The sequence below is a fragment of the Thunnus maccoyii genome, chromosome 18, assembly GCF_910596095.1.
Source record: "Thunnus maccoyii chromosome 18, fThuMac1.1, whole genome shotgun sequence".
NCBI lineage: Eukaryota > Metazoa > Chordata > Actinopteri > Scombriformes > Scombridae > Thunnus > Thunnus maccoyii.
Genome location: NC_056550.1, coordinates 16,407,571 through 16,426,019, shown reverse-complemented (window position 1 = coordinate 16,426,019; position 18,449 = coordinate 16,407,571). Strand labels below are relative to the sequence as shown.

Genomic DNA, 18,449 nt, shown 5'->3' with positions numbered 1-18,449 from the left:
TGCATTTATTATTACAATGTTTGTGCAAGTTGTTTGTCTTTGACAAATTTATGTTTGCTTGTGTAAAAAGGTTGCTCTTCTCCCTTTTCACTAAGCCCTGATTCCCAACATTACTTATGTTTTTGTGTTAAATCACTAATTTCAGTCCTGTGTTTCTGTTAATTTATCAGTCACATTACACAAATAATGGAATTTGGGTTTAATTTAAGTAGTTTCTGTTTCACAATGTTTTGTTTTGTTGAAGGGCTTCAGTCCTGTTGTGCTTCTTTTTGAGAGCTGTGATGGTAGGGCAGATTGTCAGCTTAATCAGTGATAGTGACAACAGGTGTGCATTATTAGCTGCACTAAACAGTGAGTCACTAGGCTCTGTCAAGTTGAGGTAGAATGGATAACACTATTATGTGGTAAATGACATTCTATATAATTTGGTGCACTCATGGCTGTGCATGTGTGACCACAGGAAATTGTGATTGCCAGCAGTAACAGCGAAATCCTACATCAGTGTTGTTCTATATGTTTGGAAAGCTTGGTATCAGTCTAGCTCACACTGTGGTCACCTGAGTAGATGGTATGTTCCAGTTAGGTGAGACTGAGAAGGTAAAGGGCCAGTTTATTGAATGGAGTAGGGAAGAGAGTAAGTGGCAGCTTGCTGTGAGGATGCAGATTTCATTTGTTTGTTCTTTGTTTCAGCTCAAGGTATTTGTTGAATTTCCCGTGGTTCATTTTTGCTTCTGTTTAATATTTTTGGTAATAAATATCACCTTTTTGTGCACATGCTCCAGCCTACCAACTTGCTTTGTTTAACATCCCTATAAAAGTCTCCAGTGCTAAATACCATCTGCCCTTTTATATGTGATGGTGGCACCACAGCTAGAAAATAAAATGCAGCGTGTGATTTGGTCATCTCCAGTGTTGAAGAAAAAGCACTGCAGTGTGTTTTGTATTCAATAATTTCAACAAGGGATTGCAATATGATTCATTTATTAATGAAAACTCAAATATGTACATTAATACATTTCTTGTACTGCATAAAAGACAAGTTTCTCAGAAAATCAATAAATAATCTGGCGAAATGTTAAATGAAAGGTAACATAACTTCGGTCTAGTGCAACACCTGTGATAAATGTACAGTTTTTAAATGCCAAGCCTCCAGGAAGTAAGTAGGCTTCATCATCCAGCCCAGCTGTCGGCTTTGCTGCTCAGTCTCCTGCACAGTCTGAGGGGTCCACAGAGAGGAAGACGTTTGCTTTGCACTTAAATGAACCCTTGATTTCCTGGAAGAGTTCACAGCTCTGCAGGTTTGGTGTGATGTCTTTGATGCAAACAGGCTGTGTGGGGAAAAACAGACAAATTATGTCATTACACTAGACGGTGTTTAACCCCCCCGCCCCCTTACTATGAAGTAGTCAACGCTGACAACATTAAAAGGTTTATTACACGTTGATGTATCAGTAATAATAATCCGGAGTTATATATAATTACTCTGACAGGAGGTATCCTGCGGTAAAGTCCAGCTTTCTTTACAATGTATTCTGATGTAAAACTACACTTAAACTTTCAGGCTTTATTGACCAGAAGTCCTGGAACGAAAAAAATGCTGTTCAGATGGTTTTCTCTGTAAAATCTAGTGTTAAGATTAAGATAAACTGATAAACGTGCTCGCAAAAGAGATAAACTAACCATGGGTTCACCAATTCTTAAGCTGGAGCTCATTAAAGTCATAATTGAGTAAAAGTCTCGACAATGAAAAACGCTGCCAAAAGTTTAAAGTCTTAAAATGTACGAGGAGAATTGGGTGAATTTTCTTCTTGTTTCCAGTAATCTGTGTTATTTTCAAGATAGATGTTTTGTACTTAAAGTACTATTACATTTTCAGGTTTTTAAAAGTCTGATTCTGAATGTTTATATTTGCGCTTGAGCGCAAAGTTACCAGGCACCGTGCGTAATGCGTAATGGCAATCTTATCCAACCCAAAATCCGTTGAAATAATCGATGACCACTAACCATTGTCTTCAGGATGAAACTCTGAGGAGTTATTTCAGAGAATACGCTGTTGGACGTGTCTGGCTCGGCTCTCCTGACGTACGGTGACCTCCGGATACCGGACAGCAAGCCGGACGCCCTGCCCACGGAATAGTAGCTTGGACCGGCCACCTGCTTATACCATGCCTCCGTAGGACTGCAAGCAACCAGCACGGATATCACCACGATGGGGAACATGAGTTTAGCAGGCATCTCCATATCGAGCACTGAGTCTTTGGTCCTGCGTAACTTAAGCGACTGGTCCTCCTCGTTGGCAGCGCGCACTACTTGTGTCCTCGTTTCCACAGTCTACTTATAGGGACCCCGTGATCATCCCCGCAATTTCGTCAACGAAAACTACCCTGGAGTGGGTGATTCACACACCTTAGAGAAATCATGTGCGGCCGTTTTTGTGCCTCTGGACAACTTTGTTTGAAACGTGTTTATTTTAAATGTTTGAGACAAAATGTTGAACAAATAGACATCAAATTCTGTCATAAAATCCTATTTTTCTAAAAACAATTGTGAACAATACAATTGAAGCTCTGATAAGTCTTCATGCATTGTCCTGGATTTCATTAAGGCAGAATAAGGCAGGTAACTAGTATCAACAAAATAAAATTGAGCCATTATTAAATTTCACAGAGATTTTTAGGATTAATAATGTTGCCTTGAAAGTATTTAAACATGTGTTCAGACAAAACTCACATATATATGTTACAGAAAAAAAATGTATAGCATGTGATACAACCTGCAGTGTTGATGAGAGGGAAGTGCCAGAATGAAAAGGACAAGCTCCCATCCTTTTTTGAAATTCAGTCAATGATTTGACACAATAATTGCATCAGCTTTTCATATTCAATGTCATTGTCCTAAATCTGAAGTATTCTATTCTGTGTCAATGGTTAAACAACACATACTGACACTGTACATTATCCTCTTTTCCCCCTACTTTATTATTTTTTTTACCACCAGTTATCAAAAATAAAAATGACAAATACATTAAAAATGAACATAAAAAATCCACTTGGTTGGTACACTGTCTGATCAAAAGTCACAGACAACTGATATAACTAGGCTTTGACCACAACAAAGCAACATGTCACGCATATGCACAGGACACATGCAGGTTTCCTCATACAGAGACTGGTTTTATACATCTCATGGTGCACTGTGGTGTATGTGACCTGATTTTAGAGGCAGAGAACCTTGTTAGGACCTAAAACCTTTTTTTTTTTTTTTCCATCACAGGAAACTGTCTTAACTGTAGATTAAAAAAACAGATAAAAGAAAATACTCCTTCACTCTGCATTTTGAATAGAAAACAGTCAATGTGGCAGGTAGAGCTTCTTTTTTCTCCTACAGAGACTTTAAAAACAATTACAATCTTGATGATTTGACTGGAAAGAACTTCAAAATGCTCATTAAACACAAAAACCTGACATGGACACTAATGCTACTGTTTCTGCCTGGTAAGTACAACACTTAACTCTCATTTAACGCAATATTTAAAAGATAAAATCACACAAGTTATGCATGAATCCATCTCTTTCAGACGTTCTCTGCAACATGTTGAAAGTGGAATATCAACAGCAACATATCTGCGCAGTGAAAGGCTTGTCTGCTGTCATACAATGTTCATTTTACCACACTGACAACCTGAGAATAAAGAGAGTCCAGTGGGGTCGTGTAAAGAATCATGGTTCTATTTTTGACGGCAAGGTCATCAAGACCTCCCCAAGATTTCAGTATATCGGTGACAAACATCACAATTGCTCCTTAAAAATACGGCAAGTGAACCATGATGACAAAGGATTATACACCATCAGATTTTTTACTAGCAATAAAAAGGTCTGGAGGCCTAGTAAAGCTGGCCCAACATTAAAGGTTGTTGGTAAGTTTTGTTTTGTTTTTGTTTTTTATTATAAACATCGACTATAATTCACAATCTGCAAAGTTTGAAACTGAAGCTGTTCTTTGCTCTTCCAGATTTAAATATTTTGGTGACAAAATCTCATGGAAATGAAACAGTGATGGAAGGCGAGTCTGTGAATCTGACCTGCATAAACAGCTGTGACGACATCAACGTTTCATCTGCTTTCACCTGGTTTAAGAATGGAGAACCCATACGTGAAGGACCTGTGCTTTATTTGAGAAACATGTCTTCTACAAGCTCTGGAAACTACACTTGCTCGCTAAAGAAACACACAGGAACAACTTCAAGAGTCTTAAATATCGATGTTCAATGTGAGTACTGGAATCAAAGTTAATACTTGAAATGAAATCTACAGTATAGTGTTTTTCTGGATGAACTAAACCTTGAAACAGTGAAGCATTTAAGTGTCTGAATGTTAGATTTATCTCTAGACAACTAAAAACTCAAGTTGTGTTTCAGATGGCCCAAAGAACACATCAGTGTCTATCAGACCATCGCCAGAGGTAGACGCCGGTAGCAACGTCACCCTGATCTGCAGCAGCCATGCAAACCCCCCAGTGGAGAATTATACTTGGTTTAAAATACATGATGATGATGATGATGATATTATGACTGTTGGCCATGAGCCTCTCTTCTTTCCTGGTAATGGTGGCCAGTATTTATGCAGCGCCACCAACACACATGGAAGTCAAAACTCCTCTGTTGTGACGTTAAAGATGAAAGGTAAGAAGAACATGGGTAATGGCCAAAAACATTTTAAAAAAAGCACTTGAGTCTAAGATTATGGATATTAAAATTGGCATCAAAGGAGTATTTGACTCTGATGCTCTCACAAAGCTAACTCAATGCTTTTGTTTCACAGTATTTTGGGCAACAGCTACCAGAGACATACTTATCATTGCTATTGTTGCTGTGTTTCTCATTGTGACCACTGCTGTCATAAGGTAAGTTGTATTTACACTGATCTTGCAATGAGTCTTGCATGTTGATTTTACAGGTTTTGTTCATCTGTTTCAGGCTCAACAAAAAAATGACGTGGGCACCGACGACCGACTGTGAGGAGGACATACAGGTGGCACCATCAGGACTATTTTAGGCTTTTTTTTATTGTATTCTAGTTTGTTAGTGAATATGAAATGAGTGAAAATGACAGTTGGGCTGGTTGTCTCTAACTGAGTTAAGTAGGTGAGAAACAAGTCAAACCCACATCCTACAGTGATTCTTGATGAACTGATAAATACCATGACTGGCATCAAATAGGATGTTTTTGTTGTGTGAGTGTAGGAAAAAGGGGTCACAGTAGCTCAGGATATAAATGTAAGAGGAGAACATTGTTCTGCACTAATTCATCTTTTGGTATTTCTTTATGTATCCAGAATACAGACTACGTCAACTGGCTCATTTGTTACGATAACCAACGGGAGGCAAATCAGTGTGAAGGCAGAACAACAGAACTCATCTATACTTCTGTTTACTTCAAAACCAACAGAGAATCAAACATGTGAGATGTTTTTACAATTGTAAACCATTTTTCAAACATTAATGATTGTTGCAGTGGAGGCACATGTACAAACTGACTTTGTCACGTGCAGGGAGCAGCGGTTTCACTCCCATAATGACGATGATGAAGGTGTGGTTTACAGCACAGTGTGCAGGTAAAGCTCAACAAACACTTACACGTCATGAATAAAGATTTTGCTGAAGATAGCATAAGTGCATTTTTTTTTCTTTTCCAGGAACCAACAGTTGAACCCTACAAGTATCACAACAAACATTTGTAATTTCTTGTTTTTATTTTCTTCTCTGTCAACACAGAAGGTACAAATAAAAGAAAAGAAAAATGCAATAGAAAATTAAGAAACTGGGTTTTGTAACATGTGGAATAAAGTGTGCCATTAGCCTCAACTCTTTATATTCAACTCATATTATCTTATGTTATCTAGATCTATAAAGGTGAGGCACATGCTGGTATCAAATTGTAAACTAATGGGGAATTTAGTTGAACATGCTGGCAAGGGAATAAATCTTTTGATATGTATCATTTCTAAAGCTGTAAAAATTTTGTTGGCGGCTTGTGTAGTTTGAAAATTCATTAAAATTCTTCAGTGTAACATGTTTCCATTTCAGTTTTTCCTCATGCTTGATTCATTACAAAGGAATTATTGTGAGTCTCAGGCCTTACTGACACATTCTCAGATGATGTTCCTCCACATCTCTTCCTCTCTCAGTTTTACAGGAGGGTGGAGTCTGTCTGCAACCAAAATCATTGTCAAAATAATCAAACAATATGTCAGAATATGTATTTTTTTAATGCCTCTGGGTCAAATGTGCGTGGATATGCATGCACAAACTGGTTGTTAAGTTGCTTTCGGGTGCTCAGTGTTTTACAAATCATAAATGTTCTTATTCTGTGTGTTTGGCACTGTAAAAGTTAATTTGCTTCCTGTAGTCCTCGGTGTATTTCTCAGGAGTGTATCTTACCAAAATTATACTCATCTATAAACCTGCGCTACTGACATGCAGACATCGACAGTATGTGAGGTTCAAACTAAATGAAAACAATAGAAAAACATTGCACAGCAAACAAATTTGCTCATAGCTGTCATTAAGGTGAGTAGTCTTTCTTTTTATTGATGCAACAGTGTGTCATCACACTGAAACACCGAAGCTTTTGTTTTTCTGCATGGTTGTCCTCCAGGGCTTCAGTGATGACATACAGATGAATAATACACCTACACACTGAATTTGCAGGCATCTATGATTATAAGCTACCTGAGAGAAGTTTAATTTTGGAAACTCTTTATTGATATCACGACTGTGTTAAAGTAAGGACCCTAAGACCTATTATGGCTGTTACAACGCAGCTTTCATCACAAATTCTTGTATTGTGAAACTTCCCAGTGGTGTTGATTGGGCATGTCCTTACTGACTGATGTTGATGACAATGAACAGAGTCCAGATAATTTCTGTTTTCAAAATCGAAAACCTAAAGTAGAGTTTTTTCTTTTTTAAATTCTATGTGAAATTACTGTAAAGTGCATCCATTTTTTTTTCTTAAATTTCTGATACCAAATTCCTGATAATGGCTGATGTTTTCTACTCATGCATTAAGTATCCAGGCTCAACAACAGATCACATTTTGCGTGTGCATATTTCATTTTTTTAATTTGAGTGCAAAGTATCTAAAAGTTAACATGAAAACTAAAGAAAAAAGATGCTCAAACATTGGTCATGATTGTTTTGTGATTAAGAAAAAAAGTGTGACTGTGCTTACCACTCAAGAAGGCAACATGTGGTTTCACAGATACTGCTCATGTTCACATTTAAGCTGTGACCTTCTTTCAGGGGCTGGACTTTTAGTTACAGGATGCTTTGTAGTAGAGGAAGAAAAGCGACACACTAATTCTGCATTTTGAGTGGAAAGCATTCAACGTGGCCTGCAAAGCTTCATGATTACTTGACTGTAATGGGAAACAGTTTCAACATGCGTATTGAGCACAGAAACTTGACATCGACACTGATGCTACTATTTCTGTCTGGTAAGTACAACACTTAAATCTCATTTAAGGTAATATTAAAAGATAAAATCATACAAGTTATGGATGAAATGATCTCTTTCAGATGTTCTCTGCAATAAAGGGAATGTGGTACATCAACAGCAACATATCTGCGCAGTGAAAGGCTCGTCTGTTGTCATTCCTTGTTCAGTTTACTTTCCTGGCCAACGTATACTAAAAAGTGTCATATGGGGTCATATAATTTATGATACTTTTAAGGTTCCTTTCATATTTGAGAGCAAGTCAAGAAATAATTCCTCAAAATTTCAGTACATTGGTGACAAACATCACAATTGTTCTTTAAAAATACATCACGTGGAGCATAATGATGGAGGAAAATATGCCTTCAGATTTATAACTGACTCTGAACAGGGCAAATGGATTGCGCTACGTGGCTCAACATTAAAAGTTGTTGGTAAGTTTTATTTTCTTTTTGATGAACAAAATACAGTTGTGAATCTTGTCTGCACTTTAGTATGCAAAGTTTGAAACTGAAGCAGTAGTACTTTGCTCTTCTAGATTTGAACGTATCAGTGAAAAAACCTCATGGAAATGAAATGATGAAAGAAGGCGAGTCTGTGAATCTGATCTGCATAAACAGCTGTGATGGCATCAACATTTCATCTGCTTTCACCTGGTTTAAGAATGGAGAACCCATAAACGAAGGACCTGTACTTTACTTAAGCAACATGTCCTCCACAAGCTCTGGAAACTACACCTGCTCGCTAAAGACACACACAGGAACAACTTCAGGGGTCATAAATATCAATGTTGAATGTGAGTACTGGACTCAAAGTCAATACTTTAAAGAACAAGAGATAAGAAGAGAAAAGTAATTTTATTTTTTATTTTATTTATTAGTTTATTTGTCAGGGACGATACAAAAAAACATTGTAACAGGTTAAAGTAACATGAAACAGATGTATTACATATAGGATTTCTAGCCAGGGCTAATTTGCGACCCCTGTCCCTGGTTAGGCTTTTCTACTTAAAAATAGTCATAACATATCACTACCAGAAATACATTAATTGAATAAAGCTCATACTAAATAGTGACATTCTCAATAACAACAGTATTTACATCACATAACAATCAATTTACATGTGTTGCATATGTGTGCACATGTATATGTTCCCTAATTCATGGTAATGATGTATTTACGTGCATAATATTTATAGGTGTATGTGTCCATGTACATACATGCATAGTTTATATCAGTGTGCATGTATGTTTATCTGTATGTATTTTTGTTACATATGGACAAAGTACAGCTGGGGCAAGATTGTTCAAACATTTAAAAATCAGTTTGATAAAAGAAAACTTGATAAAGCTGTCATAACTAAGCAGCTTCTACTTTTTCAGAATTATACAATGGTGCCATTTCATTTGTTTTTGATCCACTATTTTTAGTGCTTGTTTGTATAATGATGTAATGGGTTTAACAGTTGACTGTGAAGCCTGGCTCCATACAGTAACACAATAGGATAAATGTGAAAATATCATGGCATGCATAAACAGTTGAGCTGCTTTAAGGGGTATGTAATGTCTTATCATTCTAAAACAGTTCAGATTTGTCTTTACTGTCTTTCATGGCTTTTTAACATGTTTATCAAATTTGGTTGGGAATCCAAAATAACACCTAAAAATTTAAAGTCACTGACTTCCTTTATTTCCTCTTGATCTATTTTGATTATAAACGTTTCTTTTGCTTTCCCTCTCATGGAGAAACACATTGACACAGTCTTTTTAAAATTCAGCATTAGATGTTTGTTTTTGAGCCACTGGGATACACCCTCCATTTCATTTGTTAATATCTCTGCTGCAACAGAAGGGGTTTTAGCTGATACATAAATGAAAATTAAATCTGTAGGATATGGTGTTTCTGGATGAACAAAACCTTTAAATTAAATCAGTGAAGCATTAAAGTGTCTGAATGTAAGATTACCGTCTTGATTTGCAAAATACACACACAAAACTTACATGCCAGAACAAACAAATGACTGACAACTAACAACTCCAGTTCTCTTTCAGATGGCCCTAAGAACACATCAGTGTCTATCAGACCATCAACGGAGGTAGACGTTGGCAGCAATGTCACCCTGATCTGCTGCAGCCATGCAAACCCTCCAGTGGAGAATTATACTTGGTTTAAAATTTATGATAATGATGATATTATTGACGTTGGACACCAACCTGAACTTCACTTTAGGGAGTTTTATCCTGGCGATGGTGGCCAGTACCTATGCAGTGCCACCAACAAACATGGAAGTCAAAACTCCTCAGTTGTGATGTTAAAGATGAAAGGCAAGCAGGTCACAGCTAACAGCCAAAATACATTATAAAAGTAATTGATTCTAGACCCAAAAAGCTAACATGCTGCCTTTGTTACACAGTGTCTGGGTCAACAATTACCAGAGACGTACTAATTATTGCTACTATTGCTGTACTGCTGATTGTAACCAGTGTTATTGCCATCATAAGGTAAGCTGTATTTACACTGTATCATTATCCTATCTCACATACAACAATAATGTGATGATTTTACAAATTTTGTTCATCTGTTTCATACTGAACAGAAAATGGAAAACAGCACCAAAGACAGAGTGTGAGGAGGACATACAGGTTGTACTATCATTACTAAAGGTTCTGTTTGCTAAAGTTTAGGTTAGTGAATTAGAGCTGGAAGTTCAACTGAGTCAGGCATGTTACATGTTAACATGCTAAATCTTTACTAAATGAGATACAATGATGGGCATCCAATAAGAGAACACAGAGGTTGTTTTGTCATGTGGGTGTGAGTAAAAGGGTCATGCAGAATAGAAACAGAAAGGTAGAGTTTAATGTGAGAGGAGAACATTGTTCGACATTAATTCATCATATTTTTGAAATGATTGCATCCAGAATGCTGTCTATGTCAACTGGTCCATATTTCACAACAACCAATCACAAGAGGGAAACCAGTTTGAGGGAGGAACAGTAGAGCCCATCTACACAGCTGTTAACTTCACTGCCATAAGAAAATCAAACATGTGAGATGTTTTTACAATTCTTATCCATCCATTTAAAAATAATAATAATTGTTGCATTGGAGGCACATGTAGGAACTGACTGTATCACCTGCAGGGAGCAGCAGATGGACTCCCATACTGATGAAGGTGTGATATACAGCAGGGTGTGCAGGTAATGCTCAGCAAACACTTACACATGTCATGAATAATGATTGTCTCAAGACAGTGTAAACATTTTCTGTTTCTCTTTTCAGGGACCAACTCTTGAATCCTTCATATATTGAATCTCTCTGATTTGTCAACCAGCACATTTTGTGGTAATAGCTGTACAGACACAATGTTGAATTGTTTACTGTCTGTTCCCATGCATTAAACCTGCTGGTCAGGGAATAAATGTTTTGATGTAAACCATTACTACATTTGCAATGATTTTGTTAGCTGCACTTTGAGAATTCACAACATCTCTACAGTGTAACTTATGCCATTTCATGTCCTCCTTGTGTCTTATTCAATACAAAGGAACTACTGAGGCTCAGAAGTCTATGACCATCAAAAGCGATCAGACAATATGTTTGAATATGTTCTTATCATACCTCTGGGTGAAATATGCATGGATGTGTATGCACTGACTGGCTGTTAAGTTGCTTTCGTGTGCTCTGTATTTTGCAAACTCTAGATGCTGCTGTTCTGTGGTTTTGGCACTGTGTAAAAGTTCATTTGCTTTCTGTAGTATGTGGTTCCTGAGGTTCTCGAGAGTAACCTATTAAAATTATATAACCAACTGTAAATTTACTGTGAACTGCTGGTTAAAAGGTATGTGTATATGTCAAGGAAATTAAATACAGACAATTGCTGTGTGTGAGATATAAACTTTTGCAATTAATAAATGCTTTTTTGATGGAAACTCTTAATTGCAGCCCAGTGTGCAAAATGACTCTCATATGCTTCTTGTATAGTGTATCTTAGACAATGAACACCCATGGAAAGCACTGTGATTCTGTGAGTCTCAAAACATCCTGCAAACAGCTCTGCTTACTGGTATTTCAATAGTATCCACTTTTATTAATTACACTCATGCATGCAGTTTTTTTTTTGTAAAAGAATTTTTGCTATTATGGCCAAAGGACTATCTGTTTTTTAATTTTTTGACACAGGTTGCATGGTGAAGACAGACTAAAATACCTCTGGATCTGACAGTCTGACTCCCTTTGCCTGGGAGTGCAGTCCAAGTTACCATGGTAAGGGCAAAATGAAAGTTATCATGCTGAAACGCCAATCTTGGGTGTTTCAGCAAGATAACTTGGATGACTTTGTCCCCCTTTTAAGCACAGCCTCTGTTTGTGAGGTCCTTTGGTGCAGTCCTCTGGTTGAAAAAAAAACTACATAGTCCCTGCACTCCATGACAGTCACCAAAACTTGCTCAAATTAAAGGTTATTCTGCCCTCTGCTGAGAATGTAAGAGCATAGCATCCTGAGATGTGTTAATGTCGAGCCTTCATTGCTTTGCTATACACAACCCTCTCTTAATACATCCATGCACACAACTCTCCTCAATGAGTGGGTGTCATGTGAGAGCTGTAGAGAGACACTCATAACTGGAACAAAGGTCATCCCACAGGCATCATGGGATACTCAGTTGTAACAATAAACATGTGCAGGTTGAGCATGTTACCCTTAACTGAGAATTTACAGAACAACAGACAACACAGCACATAGTGTTGTCATGTAAGAGCTGCAAACATGGTTATGGATCAGTTCTTTGTCTTCATTTCTTGTAGATGTTTTTGCAGGCCTGACTTTGCTTGGGGTCATTAAATTGTGTGTGCCCTTCAGCATGGCATGTTATTTTTCTCAATAATTTTGGATTTTATTTTTATCCAGTAGCTACAACTGGAAAAAGGAAGTCTTAACTTCCTTTTTCCAGTACTGTCTTTCTAAAGCACACCCATTCATGTCATTAGGTTTTTTTCCAGCACAGTAATATAAATACACAGTTTTCTGCTGCTCTGCCGACCAGCTGAGTGTGTCCTTACTCAAAGGGAAAGTCAAAGTGAATGAAACCAAAAGCAGACATGCTTCACTGTGGGCCTGTGCTAAGTACTTTGTGATCATACATCGAAGTAGTGATTGCATTGATCAATAAATGGAAAGTGAATTCCTGAATGTATGATTGTGTAATCCCCCAGTAATAAAACAATAAAACAAATGTTATGCATACACAACAAGCCTTCAAGCTCTGTGTGACCATTTTAACATTCTGAACAAAGCAAGACATACATACTGGAATTCCATCTTAATGTGTCATGACATTTCTCTGGAGGAAACAGAAACTGTTTAATGATAAAAACAAACAATAATAAAAGCCTTATCCATTATGTGTAACAGTCATTTATAGACCATGTGGGCCCGTTCCCTATCTGCCAGCCAATAATGTCCAATTTGCTTTAGTAGTGACCATTTTTTAAAGAAATTTAACAAGTATAACCTCTGGGATTGTGCCATAGATAGCAACTATACAGTAGTTCTTGTGTTCAAAGTTAATTATACATCATCAAAAATACACTTTGGTGAAAGTAGATTGACCAATTTATGAATGACATAAGATTGTTAAAGCTAAAGTAATGAGAGTCCTAATTAGTTACTCTCCACACTTGAGAAATCAAAACTCGCACCTCCTCCCCAGTCCAGACAAACAATGATATGAGTCATAAAGTAATAAGTAATTTTTTTATTAGTTGACGCCCATTTCTGACAAAACGAAACTTTAGAATACATGCGGAAATGAAATGAAACAAAGCTCGTATATAACTCTCCACCGGCACATCGCAGGTGCAGCAGAGATGACATGAAGGCTTTTCTATCTGCAGGACAGAAAAAAGGTCGTGACGCACTCAGCTCAGGTAAGACCGCTGAAATGTAGAAAGCTGGGGGTGATAACGATAATGACTTGACGTTATGACAAACTAGGAATAAACTAATCCACAATTAGCTGGAGTAGCTATTAGACCGGGCTGTCACAGGACACTTCTGACAATGGCTGGCTCAAATTAGGGTTTGACTGTGATGTTATTCGATTGACTCCTATCATGGCATCTGCACATTATCGTTGTCGCTGCTTTTTTCCCTGGAAAGTCTGACTTCAGGAGCAAACTGGCCGAGCTAATTTTAGCTGCGCAGCTCAACAGACTGACTGTTATAGTACGCGCTAGTTAGCTAAGTTAGCTAAGCTAACTCGCTGCCATAATGTTTCAAGGACAGTTGTTTTGTGTGTCAGAGCTGTAACTGCAGTTGATAAATGTGTCGTGATACTTGAAATAATTATGGTGACTATCTACTGTGTTAGTTTGGTTTGCAATCTCAGTTTTACTGTTGTGACCGAGGTTATAGGTTGGAATCAAAACAGGAAGAGACCTACACGCGATGTTGCGAACTAAATATGTGATTGGCTGAGACGTGAAACCAAATATCTTTTCTTTAAGAAGAGGAATCACTCTGTAGTGGAAAAACTGTCCCCCATTTTAGGCTGTAAATATGAGCATGTTGTCCTCTTTCTATTTTCTTTTGGTATCTTTTACTGCAGAGATTTGCAAATGTGTAAATAATTGTATGACTTTTCATGAGAAAAAAAAATCATCCCAATATGTAGTGATTCTCAGTTTGAGTGACAGTTGAGACCTAGAACATGTAAAGTATGTGCACCACAATCCATATCCCAGAAACCGTCAGTACAATGAAAGTAAATGTGTCTGTCTCCTTTTTCCATTGGCCCTGGTGTTGAAAGTTTATTTCCTATGCCTGACAGTAAGTCATAAGAACATGATGTGTTAAATTCAGACCTGAATTTACCGGTTATATCACACACAACAAAATATGTTTGAACAAAGTGCAACATTACTCAACCACAACACTGGTCTCTGTGGGCTTAAACGCTCAAGTTTACGTGCCTCAGAGTGTATCAGAAGTCCAGAAATCCGGCAGGTTTCAGCAAAGAGAGTGCAGCAATGCAGTTGAACTATCTTATGAAATACAAATTCAGAGATAGACCACTGATATCATTGAAACCTTTTTAGTTACAGTCATCAGTGATTCTCACAAGATAATATAATACTGAGTGTTGATATATTCTACACACTTCATCCATAACATCAAAACTAATTACCTAATTAAATTGTGAAGTGTTTCAGCCTTGTGACAGTGAACTGGGAGTGTCTATCATCTACAGTAAACAAGCGCTTCCTCTCTTATCTACCCCTTTGCACCCTGAGAATGGTAATTTGGTGCAAAAACTAAATGTTTTAAATATTTTACGGATAGACAAAATTAAAAATGCTTTACATTTTTTATGAGTCACTGGAAAAAAAACCCAACTTCTTTTCTTCTTCAAACTATTTTTGATCAGTTTTATGTTTCTAAAGCTTCATCATAGTGTATTATTTCTCGAGGTTTATTGTGGTCCGCAGTGAGACCTCTTTTGATTTTCCCTTCTCTGGCTGTGAAGTGAAATTACCTTAGTTAGGAGGACTGTAGGTGGGCGTGCAGTGGCACCACAGACTGTCGTATTGTTATCTCCATTTCAGTCACTTAGCAAAATGTTTACTGGTCAGTTTGTTTGGAAAGACTCAAAGTCCAAATAAAAGACACAGCTGTGTTCTGTGCTGTTGATTTGCAGAGCTGAACACGGTCTCATGATAAGGCCTCGACTGGAAGAATTGAAAGTGAAAGAGATTCACTTTCAATTCGGGTCTTTGAGGTACATAACCTGTTTCTTTTCTTTTGCAGAAATCACTGAAGTCTGAAGATGAAGTGCTCACGTTGTGGCCACAATAGTTTGGAGAAGAAACCGAAGTATTGCAGTGAGTGTGGCCAGGAGCTGTCTGTCCAACCTGCAAACACACAGGGTAAGTAGGATGGCTCAATATCATCTGTTTACTTGCATAATTCGGTTAATCAGCTCCACACATTGTCTTAAAGAGAGACTGTCTTAATTCACAGTTACACAATTAATACAGTTTGTCAATATCTCATCCAGAATATAATTTTTGGCATTATATAAGGGGCACATTGTGACACGTAGGACTGGAGTATGCAGGTTTTTTGGTATGACTCCTCTATCATCTGCACTCTGGTTGGAATGTAAAACTGCCCAGACATAATTAAATGTCACTTTTTCCAAAAATGAAAAATGTAACATTTTGAATGTAGAGTAAGCATGTAAAAAGATGTGATGATGATCAACTGTTCAAAACTTGTATTCTGTATATTGTTATGGCATGAGGATTTACATTACATTGCATTACTGTACTTATATAGCACTTATGAAAGCAAAATTACAAAGTGTTTCACACAAAAACAATAAAATAAGTTGTCTTGAAGTGTTATTTTCTGACCTCAAGATGGCAGCATCTGTGCATTATCTTTCCACACTTTATCTGGACGGGTTGGGATTAAACAAACAGTATATTTATATTCAGAGTAACATTTCCTTTGAGATCAAGGTCAGTATTAGTATTGTGAGCTACGTTATTATGTACCGACAAGGAAAAGGCACATTCACTGTAACTGGCTTTGGTTCAAACTTGAGCACAGTGACGTACTGATCAAGCTTTTAGAGAAAAGTGTGTTTGTAACTGATAATTGAAAATAAAAGTAAAAGAAAAAGAAGCCCAGATGGGTTTAAAGTGATAACACTGATCTTTTCTATTTCATATTTTATTCTGACATTTGAACTGTAGATAATGCTTTATTTTATGGGTACAGGAAATTTAATTGAATATTAATTAATTAATTATATTCCTAAGAATTCCTTAACTGACTGAAAATGTGTGTTTCTCAGTGTGTAGTTTTGTGTGTCAAACTACATGTTAGCATATTAGATTACTTCTTTATTAAAAACTCTATAATGAGCACATTTCCTATATAAAACTATTGGAAATTGGTAGGAAAGTAAGAGATCTGTAAAATAAAGTGTTACTGACATTGTTGATAGATGCTCACTTATTCCAGAATTTTAACTGAACATGCTAATATGTAGTTTGACACACAAAACTACACACTGAAAAGAATGTTTTTTTCTGTCAGTCAAAGAATTGCTAAGTGTCTAATTTATTATTTTTATTATTATTATTTTTTAAAATTTTTAAATAATTTGTATCAAATTGCACCAGCCTTTCTGTAAAAAATAAAAATTAACTGTTAAGTACCTGCAAGTTACTTAGATAATTTGCAGAAAATTAGTATAAAATTAAAGGATCTGTAAAATAAAACATTATTGAACTTTTCTATTATTTATGAGATTTCCTCTTCCTTCAAGTCTTCCCCTGGCTACATGATGTGATTTTGATTTGACTAGAATGCAAATTAGTCTGCGGCAACACACTACACTTGATAATTCCCAGAGCATACTTTGCATTTCTGCGTAGTTATCACTCACTGGGGTTTGATTTGTCACTCTGATTTGCATAACACCTACCTTTATTCCAGATACAGACAATCAGCCCAAGTCCTTGGTAGCAGACTTGGAAGGCACAAGTGATAATACAGTGAAAAACATCCCACCTGTGGACAGCAAAGATTCTGGTAAATCCCCCAAACGACCGAATGAAGAGACCAACAACAACCCAAAGAAAAAGGTGAGTAACTCTTCAGTTTTAGCAATGGGGAGCTTCAAATGAGTTTAGGTGCACTTAGTTACCACCATCACTTACATTTGGGAACTATAGTCTCCAATGATTTTATGATTGTTGATCTCTCACCTCTCTAGCACATTTTTATTTAATTTATGGTAATTAAAAAAAAAATCAAATTTCAGTTTCCTATGTAATTTGTCATTGCCACACTAATATTTTCCTTATAGAAACAGCTGCAATCTATCAGTGTTGGCAAAAATCAACAACTGCTGACTTTTTTAAGAATTTTAAGAATGCTATGATCCCTTTTTTATTATTTCCTATAAATAGAGAATTATATCAAGGTTTTTCAATGATTAGTTATCATGTATATTACATATAGATTTTTATATAGATACATAAAGTTGTATATTTTTATTTTTGAAGCAAAACAGTTTTTAAAATTGATGTTATTCTCTCTGGTCTTATTAGAAAAAAAAGAGAAAGAAGAACAAAAAGAAGAAAGATGGCCACTTGTCATCAGACAAAGATCAAAGCCTCTCTGACCTGTCCCACATCTCTCTGGGAGAGAACCAGGGGAAGAGGACGCAGGGCGGAAGAGACTCTTCTGACAGTGAAAGCTCTGATAATGCAATGGACGAAACACCGGACTCACTCCAAGATGAGGTCTCCTTACTAGAGAACCAGTCTAGTTCCTCAGCAGCTCACAGTACTGCTGCACCTTCTGAAGAGACACAAGTTATTCAGAGTGGAAAGACTGCTGCCACATCAGAGCCAAGTACAGCGAGGCAGTCTGAGGCAGCTCCAGGTAACCATATGGAGGGAGAGAACAATGAACCGAAATCAACTCAGGACCAGACAGTCAAGGCAGCACCAGCTGACACTCCGACTAATCCCTTATCAGAGGACAACAAGAACACGACTTCTCAGTTGGTGACGGGCAAGGGTACACAGCCCACTAACCCTAAAGATCAAAAGACAGAAAGTAAAAACTCAAAAGCCAAGAAAAACACAGCCACCACTAAACAACCCATTATTGACCAGAATGCCAATGTGGATCCAAATGCGAAACAGACGGGACAAACCAAACAGAAGGGAAAAAATCAGCAGGAACAGAAACAGAAGCAAACTGTGGCAGCTGAACAAAAGATGGTTTTTGGTCCTCAAACTTCATCAAAGGTAATGATGGAAAATAGTTAATAGAAAATAATAAACTCATGTATGAGCAAATTTTTATCCTTCGAGTGGAGAAAGTTCAGGGATGAATTTTCATATTTTTTTTATATATATGTAAAGTAT

General features: G+C 36.9%; 4 protein-coding genes across 4 annotated transcripts in view; 3 read left to right on the top strand and 1 right to left on the bottom strand.

The window, feature by feature from the left end:
• Window positions 1-964: 964 nt before the first annotated feature.
• On the bottom strand, window positions 965-2,563 carry LOC121884994 (neuropeptide B-like). The gene is made up of 2 exons (XM_042394147.1): window positions 2,005-2,563; window positions 965-1,328 (listed from the first exon to the last, which is right to left on the bottom strand). The coding sequence occupies exons 1-2, from the start codon at window positions 2,239-2,241 to the stop codon at window positions 1,200-1,202; spliced, it is 366 nt and encodes a 121-aa protein (XP_042250081.1). The 5' UTR covers window positions 2,242-2,563; the 3' UTR covers window positions 965-1,199.
• Window positions 2,564-3,302: 739 nt separating this feature from the next.
• LOC121884714 (carcinoembryonic antigen-related cell adhesion molecule 6-like) lies at window positions 3,303-5,964 on the top strand. The gene is made up of 9 exons (XM_042393682.1): window positions 3,303-3,494; window positions 3,578-3,916; window positions 4,012-4,269; window positions 4,418-4,681; window positions 4,821-4,902; window positions 4,976-5,030; window positions 5,335-5,459; window positions 5,551-5,613; window positions 5,695-5,964. Exons 1-9 carry the CDS (start codon window positions 3,440-3,442, stop codon window positions 5,813-5,815), a joined length of 1,362 nt encoding a protein of 453 aa, XP_042249616.1. The 5' UTR covers window positions 3,303-3,439; the 3' UTR covers window positions 5,816-5,964.
• A 511-nt stretch (window positions 5,965-6,475) lies between these two features.
• Window positions 6,476-11,041, top strand: LOC121883926 (B-cell receptor CD22-like). Its single transcript, XM_042392374.1, has 9 exons — window positions 6,476-6,490; window positions 7,735-7,930; window positions 8,035-8,292; window positions 9,548-9,820; window positions 9,910-9,997; window positions 10,093-10,138; window positions 10,418-10,545; window positions 10,640-10,696; window positions 10,779-11,041. Exons 1-9 carry the CDS (start codon window positions 6,476-6,478, stop codon window positions 10,816-10,818), a joined length of 1,101 nt encoding a protein of 366 aa, XP_042248308.1. The 3' UTR covers window positions 10,819-11,041.
• Window positions 11,042-13,290: 2,249 nt separating this feature from the next.
• The window catches only part of rnf213a (ring finger protein 213a), a 33,548-nt gene continuing 28,389 nt past the window's right edge, over window positions 13,291-18,449 (top strand). Inside the window, exons 1-4 of the mRNA XM_042391863.1 lie at window positions 13,291-13,424; window positions 15,304-15,422; window positions 17,005-17,153; window positions 17,622-18,329. Coding sequence (XP_042247797.1) covers window positions 15,323-15,422; window positions 17,005-17,153; window positions 17,622-18,329 — 957 coding nt within the window. The 5' untranslated portion in view covers window positions 13,291-13,424; window positions 15,304-15,322. The remainder of the gene's footprint in view (window positions 13,425-15,303; window positions 15,423-17,004; window positions 17,154-17,621; window positions 18,330-18,449) is intronic.

What these genes read in the sequence shown, in the direction of transcription:
- LOC121884994 (XM_042394147.1), bottom strand. Translation starts at nt 2,241, where the DNA reads ATGGAGATGCCTGCTAAACTCATGTTCCCCATCGTGGTGATATCCGTG. An exon ending in GTTTCATCCTGAAGACAATG is followed by an intron (nt 1,329 to 2,004) that starts GTTAGTGGTCAT and finishes TTCCCCACACAG; the next exon opens with CCTGTTTGCATCAAAGACAT.
- LOC121884714 (XM_042393682.1), top strand. Translation starts at nt 3,440, where the DNA reads ATGCTCATTAAACACAAAAACCTGACATGGACACTAATGCTACTGTTT. An exon ending in CCCAACATTAAAGGTTGTTG is followed by an intron (nt 3,917 to 4,011) that starts GTAAGTTTTGTT and finishes TTGCTCTTCCAG; the next exon opens with ATTTAAATATTTTGGTGACA. An exon ending in TGTGACGTTAAAGATGAAAG is followed by an intron (nt 4,682 to 4,820) that starts GTAAGAAGAACA and finishes TTTGTTTCACAG; the next exon opens with TATTTTGGGCAACAGCTACC.
- LOC121883926 (XM_042392374.1), top strand. An exon ending in CATAAATATCAATGTTGAAT is followed by an intron (nt 8,293 to 9,547) that starts GTGAGTACTGGA and finishes GTTCTCTTTCAG; the next exon opens with ATGGCCCTAAGAACACATCA. An exon ending in GCCATAAGAAAATCAAACAT is followed by an intron (nt 10,546 to 10,639) that starts GTGAGATGTTTT and finishes TATCACCTGCAG; the next exon opens with GGAGCAGCAGATGGACTCCC.